Below are 14321 nucleotides of genomic sequence, written 5' to 3'. Positions count from 1 at the left end.
GTGTACAATTCATACCTCTTCCATTTAATTTTAAAAGACTCTGAACTGGAACTGGAATAATTCAGCATGAATAATACTCTCCTTCAATAAATCTGTTAAACATGGTTTTCCAAATCTAATGATGAATCCTCAAAATTTTATTTTCATTTTTATACAGTTAAAATACATATATTAAAATATGAATCATCTTCACAGCCAACAAAGCAATTTAGTAATCCTGAATATAATTTATTTAGCGTGAAATAAGTTTTGCTTTGATTATGTGCAAATTACTATGTGTAGTTTCTGAATGTATGGAGGAATCTAACACCTTAGGAGAATAAAAACATGCTCTAATGATATGAGTAAACTACATGGATAACAGAGACTACTTTATAACTTAAACATTTATAATCACAAGCTTATACCAGACAAACTGCAAAATTATTCCAGAATTCCATTTGTTCACTCTATCAGTGCTAGCATTTATAGATCAGAGGACATAGTGTACAAAAGTTAAAAAGAAAAGTGACTGAGCCTCACTTCTCATGGCCTGCAGAAGAACTGCAGAAGCAGTGTTCCATTTCAGCTGCCCTCCTCCTGAGAGAACTCCTTGCCCTGGGAGCAAGGCCAGCCCTAGGGAGATGCCCCCAGGCAGCAGCCCCCGAGAGCATCCAGGGGCAGCTCAGCGTCTGCAGGAGGATTTCCAAACACGCTGAGGCTTTGGGCTGGCTGAAAATCCTTCACAACAGCGGCAGAGCTGACTGCTGAGTGTGGAACGTGCATTTTGTATCTGTCCAGCTTGGCTGTCCCCATCAGCTCCTTCAACAGCAGCTCCCACCAAGAGCAGCTCCATCCCCAGCAGAACACCCCACTGCTCACACGAATTTGTCTGACAAAAGCTCAACCATTTGTTTCACCTCACTGGGGTGTGCTTGCACAGGGCTGGGACACGCACAGCCCTCACCCCTCCAGTGCAGGATGCACAGGCACAAAGGTTCCCCCAGCCCTTGGAGACCCTCTCCCAGCGCCTTCCTCAGGTGTTCCAGCCAGTCCTAGTGCAGAATGAGCAGGGACTGAAGCCACCCCATTCCCAGAGCTGTCAGACTTGGTCTCTGGCATGCTCGGTGGAGAGCAGCCTTTGGGTGCAATTTTAAATTGTCACTGTCAATATTTCTTGCGCATTTTGGCAGCTAACATTCTAATGAGCTACATGATGGCTCAAAACATTTTATTTTGCAGTAGAGAAGCAAACTGTGTTGCTCCTTCCTGCTTCTGCCATGATTAAGCAGCTGATTCATACTCAACATTCATAAAAGATGACTAGATTGAAATTTTTCTTTCCCAATATAAAATTAACCCAGACACAAAAAGAAAGTCAACTATTTCACAGAACATTCAGGAGGTTTGGGATCTTTTTACAGGTGAAAAAAAACAATAGCACCTCTAAATCTCTCTTGGCTTCTAATCTGTCCACATGAGCCCCTGAGCATGTATTTTTAATTCAGTAGTATTAAAAGCAGTATCTGAATGACAATCTCAGAAATAACACAGACCTTACCACCACAAAGAGTTACACAAGAAAGATCCTGCTTCTGACATAGAAATAAGAATTAAAAAAATGGTAGCATGGGAAAAGAGAGACGTCCCAGAATTGCTCCTGCAAAGCTTCTTCCAGGACCTATAGCTTCAAAGGGAAAGTAAAACGTGATCACAGCAGATCTGCACCAGAGGATGGACACCAAAATGCAGCAGGTATTCAGTGCCCTGGAGAAAGAACAGTCCTGCACTGCTACTCCAGGACCCTTGTGCACTTTTCCACAGAGGGATCACTGCACAAAGAGCCTGCACACACACAAGGACTTGCCAAGCAGCCTTGTCAGCAGCAGGACCTGGGGGAGAAGCAGCACCAGACAGATTTATTCCTGCACCTTCTGCTGCACCTCCAAGGGCTCAGCAGCATGGCCTTTTCCTTCCTCTGCCTTCCTTCTCGAAATGGAACCTGGTTCTCTGTTTAATCACAACTATTTCCTCTTCTTAAATCACTTTAGGGAAGGCTTCACAGTGAGAAGAGAACACTTTTCTAGGCTGGCTGTTGCAACTGAAGCATGCCTGGTGCACAGAGTGCTGGGCTGTGGCAATGATAATTGCTGCAGTTTCGTGTTTGGTGGCTCTGCTTTGATACCACAGTGACAAAGCAGTGTGACAGGTAATGACAGAAATCAAAGACTTCATTGCCTCCTGCAGAGCTGGGCTAATTGGCAACTCTGTCTGGAAGAGAACTGCTGTCTGAGAACTGAACTTCACCCAATCCAGGCCAAATTTAGCCATCACTGATGTAAACTTCTGCCAGACACCTTTTAAATAATTTCGAAAGAGAGAAAATAAGAACAGAGCAGAGTGAAGTTGGTACAAAAGCCATTTATGTGACCTGTGGCAGTAAAGAGACATGAAAACAGGACAGAAGGAAGGGCCATGGAATTTCACAGGTAGTACATTCTGCATTATGCAGAAAAGTGAGCAAGACAAACCAGGTTATTACTGGAACAATTTTCCACCTTCTTAAATGGTGCTCATTTTGGTAATACAGCTTTATCAAGATCAGCATACTAAATTAAAGAGGGATCCAAACCTTGTAGACTTGTCCATATGTCCCATTTCCAACAACCTGCACCAGTTCAAATATTCCCGCAGGGTCCTGCAAAAAGCAAAATAAATAACATTATTTGGATTATAGCAACAACTTCATAACAGAAACTAACTGTACAACACCAAAATGAAATATCTGAGGCACATCTCCTAATGTGCTACACACTAAAGGGAAATTGACAAATCACAGGGTAAGAAATGCATGAATATTTACATTTTCAGTCAAGTTTCACAGAACTCTGTATACAAAACAACTCGGTGGAGATTGGCAGGATGGCACTACAGCAAACACAACAAATAAATAAAGGTGTGTGAAAAATGCTAGAATTCAAATGTAGACTCAGCTTACAGTAGGACAAGAAGAAACTCCAGGTTCCAGGCCTTACAGCACTGAGCCAGCCTTGAGGCTGAGCTGCTGCGCTCTGCTGTGAAACACTTGGTATGAGCAATGCAACAAAGGAAAAAACCTAAAGAGCAGAATTGAAAAATTACAACAGAAAGCACCTGAGCCCAGTTACCTTAGTGAAGGGAAATGTACCAAACCAGGCAACCTGAACTTACAGGCAGGCTGAGAACACTCAACTCTCCTGTTCTGCAAACATAACAAAGTGAATTTGACTGAGGATTGAACTCTTGGCTTTGAACCCAAACTATATTGCTGTTAATTTACACAGGAGACTAATGAGTCAGGTGATCAGTCTGCCATTCCACATGAACCAACTTCCAGCCCTGTGCTGTAGCACCAAGCACTGTAGCAGGGCTTCCCCTGCAGCCCCCCGGGCACAGGCAGCCCTCCTGCTGCCAGGCACGGGCAATGCTCACTCCTGAACAACTGAGCACATTAAAAACTCTGGTGCTTCAGTTAAAACTCACCTGAGCGATTTATTTAAAACCATTAAGAACTCAGGAGATCAGTTTCTTGGTTTCTGGCTAAGCCATTTATCACTCTGCTCAGTTCTTGCCATGGTATCACTGAGAGTGATATATTTTATATAAAATATTATTAACTCCATGTGTCCGTTTTACCACATCTGTTTCAGCAATTTATCATGTCAGTTAATGCCTATTGGTGCTGCTGAGGGATGTGATACAGAAAACATTATCTCAGAAGTACAATTTCTATGCCCCTGGCTGCAAAACATCCTTTTTTAAAAGAGGTATCAAAGTTCTCTCCACTCCACTTATATGTTAATCTTTTAATATAAGTAATTCTTTCTTCATATTGGATATGGAAATGTTTACCTTGGCAAAACCCCAGTGGAAACACACAGGCTTTTTTTTTTCCTGAGCAGATTCTACCTTTATTGGCACAACTGTCATGATAAATGCCAAGAGCTTTCAGAGCAACACAGCCCAGACTTCCATAACTGAAAGTACTAATGAGTTAATTTGGTTTTAAGTTAAATGAGTTTTAATCTTAAACTTTCTGGACTGTCAATCTTAAAAGACTTGATCTTTTTTTAAAAAAGCAATGCGTAAATCAGATCAAGATACAGACTGACCTGCATGGGTCAGAAGTTGTCTTTTTTCCTCTGTCATATATTTTAAAACAAGTCAGTAAGCCTTCTAGACTTAAACCCCAATTCCAAAAGCCCTCACTAAAAAGGAAATCAATGGGAACACTCACATATGGATTTAAGCACAGGCATAAGAATGCCTACAAGACTGGATCTCACTGAAGGTTTTTTTTGCTTTCTTCTCATTTCCTCATTTTATGTTTTGACTAGTCTGGATATAAACAAATGCTTTACTTCAGTGGGGCTGAAGTCAGCAAATAAACCATCACTACTGCTAAAGCAATGGTTTATTTTGTACCACTGGTGGGTGGTACAAAACCTCTGCTTCACGTGCAACCTCTGCACAGAACTGTGCTGTGGGCAGCTCATGCTCCAGGCAGTGCAACTCACAGCAGCTCTCCAAGGAACTCTCCAGGAAAGGGCTTCCATGCATAATATCCACTGCACTCCATGGGAAGCATGAGCAGCACCCTAATTCACCACCTCTCCTGCAGAAAGCAGCATTGTGAATTAAGAAGTGCCCACAGTGCACAGAAACCCAGGGGAACCTAAACTGCATTTTCAACTTGGACTTTCCAGCTGCTTCTCTCACTTAAATATGTTCTGTCTTTACTCTTCTTCTCTAAGCTTATTTATTATGCAAATATAGTAATTTAAGTGCCTCAAAATTAGCTTCTCTTTCCTCTTTCAATAAATTCAATTCTGATTCAGCATCCTAACAGTTTGCTTGTAAAGGCTTCTGACAGTCCAGGAAAGACCCTAACAATTATCTAAATAAACATTAGCATTAAAGTTAATACAGTGCAAATCCCATCCTGCCCTTGCTAGCAAATTGAGCATTAGCACCTCAAGCCTCCACAGGTCTGAGTGCAGCCAAACACTTTGCCATCTCTCTTCTTTTAATCAGGACACCACAGTGAAGCAAGCCTTGTTAAGAGTCATAAAGGATATTAATCTGGGCTCTGGTCCTTGGATTGCCTTTGTTTGCTTGGATATCAGCACTGCATTGTTTGCTGGCATTGTTCACAATGGGCCACCTTCCTAATTGTCTTGGAGTCACATATCACCACTGATGTAGTGCTTCCTCCCAGCTACCACCTAAGGCCATGCTCCAGCTAACCCTTCAGCAGCCAGCACCTGCCCAGCTGCTAGATTCCCTTTGAAAGATGCCAGAACACTGGCCTGAACATTCATCACTCCAAGGTTAATTACCACCACCCATGGCACCATACGGTGACCACCTCGATTTCCCTCCAGTCACCTGCAGCACACTCAGAAAGCAGAGCAAGCCTGCTGGCCCAGAGGCAGCCAGGCCACGTCCATCTCCTCTGCAAGGCAGAACAAAAAGCAACAAGGGCGTGACCAAAATGCACTTTTCACATCCCTGCAGCTAAAGAAGATCCAGGTGTCTGAAGCACAAGTTCTTCCACAGGGCCTCTGGAGCTCAGCACCTAATGCAGAGTTCAGGGGCTTTTTAGCCTCTGGCTGCCCTGGTGAACCCAGCAGTGTGAGGAAACCACAGGCTCCTTTCTTTCCAGGGAAAGGGAAGAGTTCTGCTGAACACCCATTTGGAGGGGAGCAGGGCAATCTCAGTTTGAAAATGACCCTGCTCACAATTGTGGGAGGCTGGAGCACAGCACCAGGCAGCTCCTGCTGGCCCCAGGAACTCCTCAGACACAGCAAAGGCAAGGCACCTGTCTTTAAATAATTTCCACAGCTCACCTTCACCTGCCTCCCACTTCCTACTTAGCACAACAGCCCCAAACTAAGGCTACTGGCATGCTCCAAAGGGTTTCTCCCAAACCAGACATTTATCCCTTCCCCTGTGGAGGCTGAAATTCACAGATCTCTCAGCCTTTGGAGGCTGTGAATCAGATGGTTCTGTCACAAAGCCTGCTGTCTGCTTTGCAGAATGACTTCTTTTCAAACTCACACTATTTCCTCATTTATTTAAGGAGACGAGATTAATCTGCTAAAGCCCTAAAGAAGAACTTCCATTATTTTGCCTTACACCTCATAGCAGAGCCAGATTAAACTTCTGTTTGCTTAGCCAGAAGCCTTTTGCCATCCTCCCTCACTTTACTGTCCCTGCTGCTTTTCCTCTTTCTGCCTCCAGTCTGGAACACCCTTCTCACCATGTGAGCATCGCAAAGGCTTCTCCCAGCCCTCCTTCTTTTTTCCCTGATATTTTTAGAAAGTGCTTTGGTTTTGCTGTCTGGGGATGACTGCTTTTTGCCACAATTGAGCTCTTCCCTCCTCTTCTGTCGAGAGTGCTCCACAAAAGACCTGCCTGGGTTGGACGGGCTGCTCAGTGGTCAGCTCCTGTGTAAAAAGGGCAAGTGGAACTGGGGGCATCCACCCTGTGCATGTGGAACACTGACAGCACTGCTTTTAACGTGGCCAAAGTGTGGCTTACATTAAAAACATAAGAGGATAACAATAAAAAATTCACAGCAAACTAGGAGAATGCTGACTGTTTTAGCTGGGGGAAAGAAGGGGGGGCATAAAAGATCCCAAACTTCAATAACAACTAAAAGGCCACACAAGCCAAACCGTCACACAGATATTGTCTTCCAGAAGCTCCTAATTTCCCATTTGTTTTCTCTTCACAGCACCCACAACGTCTTTAGGGCTGTCGGTAGGAATTATTTACTCCCCGGGCAGGGGAAGGAGGCTCGGCGGCGCAGCGCTCCGAGCCGGGCAGCGCAGCGCTCCAGCCAAGGGAGCGCGACCTCCGGAGCCGGGGGCTGCGGCACCGGGAGAGCCCCGAGGCTGCACCCCGAGCCCCCCGAGCCCCCCGAGCCCCTCGGGCACTGTGCGGGCACGGGCAGCATCGCCCCGCCGTCCCCGCCACCGCCGCGGCTGCGCCGCGGTCCCGCAGCGCCGGCGCGGCTCGGCGGAACCGCTCGGACGAGCGGAGAACGCGGGGGAGCCTCGCACCGCGGGGTCGCAGCCCCGAGCCCGGGGAAGGGTCCCCCCGCCGCAGCCGCGGCCGTCCTTACCCGCAGCGCCGCCAGGTCGATGCCGTCCAGGCTGCGGGCCATGGCTCCGAGCTAACGGTGCCGCGGCCGTGCCCCGGCGGGCGCAGGGAGCCGGGCATGCCCGGCCGGCCCCAGCGCCCTCCCCGGCCCGGGCGGCCGCTCCGCCGGCAACTTTAGCGGAGGGAGCAGCTCGGGAAAAAGTTTGCGAGGAAGTGACGTGCGGCGCGGCGGGGTCGGGGCCACCTGCCGCCCGCGCTCGGCCCCCCACGCGCGCTCCCCGCGGGGCGGGAACGGGGATCGCCTCTGGAATACGGGATATGGGAGTTTCCCTGCACGCACCGCCCCACGCGCGGCCGGGAAGGGCCGGGCCGAGAGGGGGGATGCCTCCGGCGCTGCGCTCCCGCACGGCGCAAGGAGCGATGCAGCAGCCGCTAGCCAAACCCCAAAACTCCCCAAAACTGCGGTGACAGCGTCCAAAGAAGAGGATTTTATACACACACAGCTGAGACACTGCCAGCCCCTTCACCTCGGGTGGCGGGCGCTGCGAACACGAGCCCAGGGGGGTGACGGCAGCGATGCTCCTAGGCATGCTCCCAGGGATGCTCCCAGGGATGCTCCCAGGGACACTCCCAGCGATGCTCCCAGGGACGCTCCCAGGGATGCTCCCAGCGATGCTCCCAGGGATGCTCCCAGGGACGCTTCCAAGGATGCTCCCAGAGATGCTCCCAGGGACAATCCCAGGGACGCTTCCAAGGATGCTCCCAGAGATGCTCCCAGGGACAATCCCAGGGACGCTCCCAAGGATGCACCCAGAGATGCTCCCAGGGACGCTGCCAGGGACGCTCCCAGAGATGCTCCCAGCGATGCTCCCAGGCTGGGCTCAGCCCGGGCCCCAGCCGAACGAGGGCAGGGCCGTGCCCGCGGTGCGGGGCTGGCAGCGGCCGCTCGGCCAGCCCGGCCCGCAGGCACATCCTCCGCAGCCTCGCTGCCCCTCAGAGCCGCCTTTCCCAGCTAATTGGGACCGCAGGAAGAGCACGGAGCAGTGTAGCAGGCGCTGGAAGGCTTTGTGGGTATTCTTTGGCCTCGTATTTAGAGACAAGTATCAATGGAAATGCACATTTCTGAGACAAAGTCCTTAAACATTCTCAGGGGATGTTCAGGGCGCTGTCCCCTCGCAGAGAGCACGCAAAGGGGCCGAAATTCTCAATCCGTACTTCCACAGCTGCAGACACAAAATCAAGACGAAGTGGTTGAAGTTTCTTTGGTGGCTATTAGCACTCCAGGAGCGCTGCAGTGCCAGCAGCGAGGGGCAGTGTTGTAATAAAGGCGTTTGGCAATTTCCTTGAAAGGAGTGCTGATGTATCACTCAGCTTCAAAGTATTCTTGTACAACAGCCCACATTGGGTACATTATCGCTAATGTGACCCTGAATTTGTGCTCTCTGCCTGCCTGCAGGCCAGCATTTGGAGGCACTGCTAAAGAGTTGAGGCCAGTCACTGCATTAAAGTGTAAATTTGTTGAAGAGCTAAACATGCAATGCAGCAGAAATCCACACACAGCAACAGCCCAGCCCCCTGCTCTCCCATGGGCAGCATTTAGAAAATTCTGGTTCTCCTGTCACCTTTGTCAAAGCTAAGCCAGAGCTTTGCTCTCCATTTGAGCCTTCCTGCCTTACATAAATACATCATTAGCCTTTTTGCTTGTGTTATTTCTCACAATCCCTATTTATCTCTTCTCTCTAACCTTCAGGCTGTCCTTTGTCTCCTGCCACTTTCCACTTCCTTCCTGCCTCCCGGTGAGAACGGGTGTGAAACTCCCGACTGCTGTCTACCCAACGCCCTCTCTCCCTCTCCACCTCTTAGATCCTTTGCTGAAATTAATCCTGCCTGCCTTGCTCAGCTCCAACTTGAGGATTAGTTTCCACTTGACAGAAAGCTCTACCCAAAATGAGAAGTAATAAAGTGTTTAGAAGTACAATGTGTTTTGTAGTATTTTTGCAGGCAGGTCTCACTATCCCTGCTTTGTGCTTTCACCACATTTCACTGCCTTCCCCCTGCACCCTGCTGGGAGTTTCTGTGGGTGCTCCAGTCCCACTCACACCGCTGCAGGCAGGGCTCTGAGCAATTCTTCCCCTGCTGCTGAGGAAGGCAGAGCATCATTTCCCCATCAAGGCCTTGCAGGTCTAACAGAAGCCACAGCTGCTTTTGTCACCAGTATTTACAGGCAGATCTGTTGAGGCTACAAATGCCACCAGGACAAGGGTACTTTACACAGTAGAACCAGATTTACAAGGCCTGATTTCTTCACCAGCTTGCTGACTGGTTCTACAGACAGAGAAATGTGCTCCAGGTGTCCCCCACGGCCTCGTGCCCTGCTCTGGCAAATCCTTCCCAAAGCCCTGACCAAACAGGGTGCTTGTGCTGCTGCTGACCTGTGAGCAGCCTCTCCCACCTTGCTCTTCTGCATGAAGCTGTGTGGCAGAGTAACTCCCAGGAATCAGGAATTCCATGCATTGGTGCAATTGTTAATAAACCCGCATTCACCTTACCAATAATAAAAAAATGAACAGGTTCCCTTAATAATAAATTCAATTTTAAAAATACCAAACAACCAAAGCATAACAAAGACAAGAGACAATCAAATGCTATCTGTACAGCTTTCCTCTCCAAGAGCCATATTCAAGACCCTGAAGACAAATTCAGCAACCACAGACCCAAACATAAAATCCTTTTAAATGTCTATGTGCATGCAAAGGATGTTTTGTATTAAAAGGGAAGTGCAAGAATGAAGGGGAAAGAACTTCCTTTGTTTCAGCAAAGGAAATGCCATTGTACCCCAGAAGTACTGGGCTAATTCTGAGCTCTTCTGTCATCATCCTAACACAGATTTGGGTCCATAGTAATCCTACCAAGAGTAATTGCCCCTGCCAGATGTGACACTCAGTAAAGGAAGAGAGTGTTTAAAGCTGAGGCTCAAATTGACATGCTGGCTTGTTTCCTCTAGCTTTGTTTACATTGGGTCTTAGCTACAGGTGTGAAGCTGGCAGAGAAATAAACAAGATAACTCATAAGATAATAAGATTTCTGGTCTACAGGAAATAAACAGCTTCTTAAACTGTGGGCTTAGCCTGAAAAGGACGAACTGGCTCTTTTCAGCATTTTGTTCTCTGAACTGTGAATTCAGAAAAATTTATCATTCAGAAAAACGTCAACACACATGATCATTTTATTGGAATACTCACCGAGATGGAGCTCAGGGAATGGACATCCCTGCCACTCCCATTGCTGTGGGAACAGCCAGGCTCAGCAGCTCATGCCACATCTGTGGCCCCAGAGCCAACCCTCTGCATGCATTTCCCAGCACTTTCAGGACACAAATCCAACATGAAGCTCAGAAACCCCAAAGCTCAAGGGAGGCTCCCTGCTACAGAGGAAGGAGATGAATCCCTCTGCCAGCTTCTGTGTTCCCCTGCTCCCAGCTTCCCAGTGCAGAGCCATCCCAGTGTGCCAGCCTTCCCCAGGGCTCCTGTCTGCAGCAGCTCCCCAGCACCTGCACCAATGCCAGACAGGATCTCCATGAACTCCAGCTTTCCCTGGCACTGGAACACTCCCTGAGAGGTTTCTTTTGCTGGAAGTGTTCTTACCTTCTGCAAGGAACCTGCATTGTGCCCGTGCCTGAGGCACCTGATCGGATTGATGCTGACACCCCAACATCAGCACTTTTCTCCCAGAGTAAAAATACTTCACAAAATTCTCCATTACTTTTGGCTTTTATATGAACAAGAGATTTTAGACATCTCCTTAATATTTCTTTAGGGGACAGCCCTTGGCTGGCTAAGGTTACACATTAAAAATCTTCAAAGTCCTGTGTTCAGCCTGGATATGTCTGGATGCTGGTTTGGTAGCAGTCACACCATGCCAGGAGCACTATTTCATGGCCACAGGAAAGCAGAGAATACTTTTATCAGGTCACACCTTGGAGAATACCAGGATAACTTAATGCAGCTGCTGCAAAATGTTTTTGGACTGCAAAAGGGAAGATTTGAGTTTCAGGCCATGGACGTCTACTTAGATTCCAATTTAGTTAAAAGATGCAAAAAATATGAACTACCAACACAATCCACTTCATATCTTCAGCATTCCTGGGACCCATCCCTACAGTGCTTGGAAATCACAGTAAAGTGTGGCTGTTTTCAATGCATTGTTGGATTGTGCTCTGAATATTTCTCGTGCTTTCTCCTATTTGAACTAAAGAAAATTCCCACTTCATTCCAAACACATAAAGTCTGAGCCAGAAAGTCATATTTAAACCTGAATGTGTCTTCAGATTTCCACTTTGCACTGCTGCATTAGGATCAAGAAACAGGGTTGCTATCCTGAGTAAACTGGAAATACCAGAGGTCCAGACAAACAAACCAAAACAGTAATTTCCCGTACAGTACTCAGAAGCACATACAGTAGTTTTCAGCTCTTTAAAAATTAAATAACTTTTTTCAGTTCCTGGCAAACATGCTAGTTCAGTTTCACAGGATATCCAAAATGAGACCAAGCAGCTTCCTTCCCAAAGGATTCCTGAGTGGACAGGCAAGCTGGAAAAAGTGCCTCTGACTACTGTAATCCCAGCCAGGATGTCCGCCTCACTTCCCAAGGCTAAAACTTAATGTACAGCTCTCCCACAAAACATGCATTGCTCCAAATGCCGCTCACTGGGACTTTTGCAGGAGTTTATTTTCCTCCCAGTGGCAGGCAGAGAAGCCAGCCCGTGCCAGGCTGTCCCCACACACAGCTCAGGGAGCAGAGGAGCCTCTCCCTGCAGCACCGACAGCCCTGGCCGGCGCTTCACAGCCCTGCTCCAGCCCAGCCCTTTGGAGTTTCTCAAGGAAACCAGTGCTGCACTGGAGGTTTCCAGTTTCCTCTCAGCCCAGCACACAGCCCTGCTGTCCCTGGACATAGCCACCCCAACCCTCCCAGGGACAGGAGTCCTGCCCTCTGTAGGGATGGTGCTTTGCACTCCTGTCTTTGGACTCTGTTCCAGCACCACTTGAACCCTCAGCAGTGATTTTGTGCCATAATACACGAATTATATAAATAACTGATTCCCTGTGTGAAAGCTGTTTCTTTTATTTGGTCTCTCCGTGAGAGTTTTTCCTACTCTGATTGTCTTTCGTCTCCTGTGTCACTGAGTATTTCCCCGTGGCTCTGCCTTCTATCAGAATACCAAGTCAGTATCTGCCTGCTATGATGACACCAGTGCACAAAGGCTGGCTGGCAATTTTTGCAGTATAAAGATAATTTATTAAAATAAATTGAACTTTCACATTCTGTATAACTATTGTATCTTGCTGTTGTGCAGCCATCTGCCTTGTTAGAGGCTTTTCCCTTCCCTCCCATCTTCTGCAAATTTATTTCTTCATTCAAAATAAGAACACTTTGAAACACTTTGCAAGGAACAGTAGCTATATGTTACTAGGTCATCAGATCCCAGTGGAGTTTATGAATACCATAATGAATTTCAGCCCAACATCTGTCTGCTCTCTGAAACAGATGCAATTATGGAAAAAATAGCTGCTGCCTCTTCACAGGCAGATCTCTCAGTAAAAAAAAACAAAACAAAAAAACCTCAAACCCCAAACCGCCCCCCCCCCCAAAAAAAAATACAAAGAAAACTGACAATGTACAGTTTAATCGCTACCACATTAAATTTATCAGTCAAAATATCACATGGCAGACGGTCTTTTTCTGAAAGCAAGACAAGTTGTGGTAATTCTGGCAGACAAGCAGGGGTTTTTTGACTTTAGAAAATCCTGCAGGCATGGCTTTGCCAACCAAATACTAACTCTGGATGACTCAGACCACGGTTCCCTTTTATCCAAACCACTGAAGTTTGGTGGTTAGCTAAAAAGGAACTGGTATCTGAATCACCCTTAGTTGGGAGGAATTGTCAGATTAAAGTCTTGGGCATGGGGTTTTGGGGGCAGGGTGTTAGTTTGGTTTCTGTTCCCTTCTTTCCCAAATGAAAGAAAACAAAGATCAAAAACTTTAAATGTGGGGACACCTTTCTCACTTTAAAAATTATTTTTAAAAATTAACTTTATCCTATATTTTTAACCATCTCAATGTCATCTGTCAAATTGGGCACATTCTCAGTAATTAAACTGATTTTTTCAGTCCTGTTGCAAGCCTAACCTGTGCCTCACAAAATTACACAATTTTAACCTTGCCTTAGCTACAAAAAAAGCCCAACTCATTGCTCAAGTCCCTCTTACACATCTGCATTTCCCAGGCCCTCTGCTTCTCCTTTTCTTAGAGGAGGGAAAAAAAAGCAAAAGAGGAACTGTAATTTATAAACCTCTGTCCAGCCCTCTGGAACAAAACCTGCCCTCTGTGACCTATTAAACATCTTTGGGGAAGTCTCCTCTATTCTTGCTCCAGCTTCCATTTACTTCCAAGCTGCTTTTCATCTCAGTATTTTACCAACTCCCACCATTTCAAACACACTTGGGCGCCTGAATCTTTTAAATTCTCCTCTTTTCCTCAAGGGAAATGCACCCTGTATTTGGGAGGCTGCTGAGTTTGTGTGTGTGTGTCTCCTGGGTGGGAAAGGCGAAGGGAAGCTCATTTAAGCATTGAGCAACAGCGTCCTCTTCCAACAGTAACTCATGAATAATCTCTGTCTTTTCCTGTAGCTCTGTGCCAGTCCTATCCACACATTCTCTATCTTTGTGTATTAATAACCACACATAACTTCCAGCCAAGTTTCAGTTGTGCCTGTAACACCACGCTCAGGCTGGAAAGAGCTCTGGTGGGGCTCTGTCAGCTTCTCTCTGCACTTCACAGCGTTGGGGGCAGAGCACTGAGAAGGTGCACTCGCCTTGATGCTGCTGCTGCACAGTGCAGCTGCCAGCTGAGACTGTAAACATTTTAAAAATTAAATCAGACAAGTTGTTTAGCGGTTTGGGAAGAGTGGGAAGGCTCTGTACATCTGCCAGTCATTCACTGATATTTAGTCATGGAAGTTTTGTGGGAAGGAAGTGTGTTTGCACAGGTCTGAGACTGGGTGTGTTCATTGTTTTTATTGATAACTTGGAAACAACTGCAAATGTTTTTATTGATAACTTGGAAACAACTGCTAAATGTGCCCATTGGAACAATATTCACCTGAACAGCAGCTCGTGCCAGGCTGTGTGCAAGCCCAG

The 14321-nt window shown here is 47.1% G+C and overlaps 1 protein-coding gene across 2 annotated transcripts in view; it reads right to left on the bottom strand.

The window, feature by feature from the left end:
• NRK (Nik related kinase) overlaps positions 1–7309 on the bottom strand; it is an 88359-nt gene extending 81050 nt beyond the window's left edge. For both annotated transcript variants that reach the window (XM_041396479.1, XM_041396481.1), the window contains exons 1-2: positions 7148–7309; positions 2612–2677 (exon numbers count right to left, since the gene is read on the bottom strand). In XM_041396479.1, the coding sequence (XP_041252413.1) occupies positions 2612–2677; positions 7148–7189 (108 nt within the window). In that variant the 5' untranslated portion in view covers positions 7190–7309. The remainder of the gene's footprint in view (positions 1–2611; positions 2678–7147) is intronic.
• Positions 7310–14321: the final 7012 nt, after the last annotated feature.

The sequence above is a fragment of the Onychostruthus taczanowskii genome, unplaced genomic scaffold, assembly GCF_017590055.1.
Source record: "Onychostruthus taczanowskii isolate IOZ18803 unplaced genomic scaffold, ASM1759005v1 scaffold13, whole genome shotgun sequence".
NCBI classification, from domain to species: Eukaryota; Metazoa; Chordata; class Aves; order Passeriformes; family Passeridae; genus Onychostruthus; species Onychostruthus taczanowskii.
Note: the sequence above shows the minus strand (reverse complement) of the source record. Positions and strands in the feature narration are given on the sequence as shown.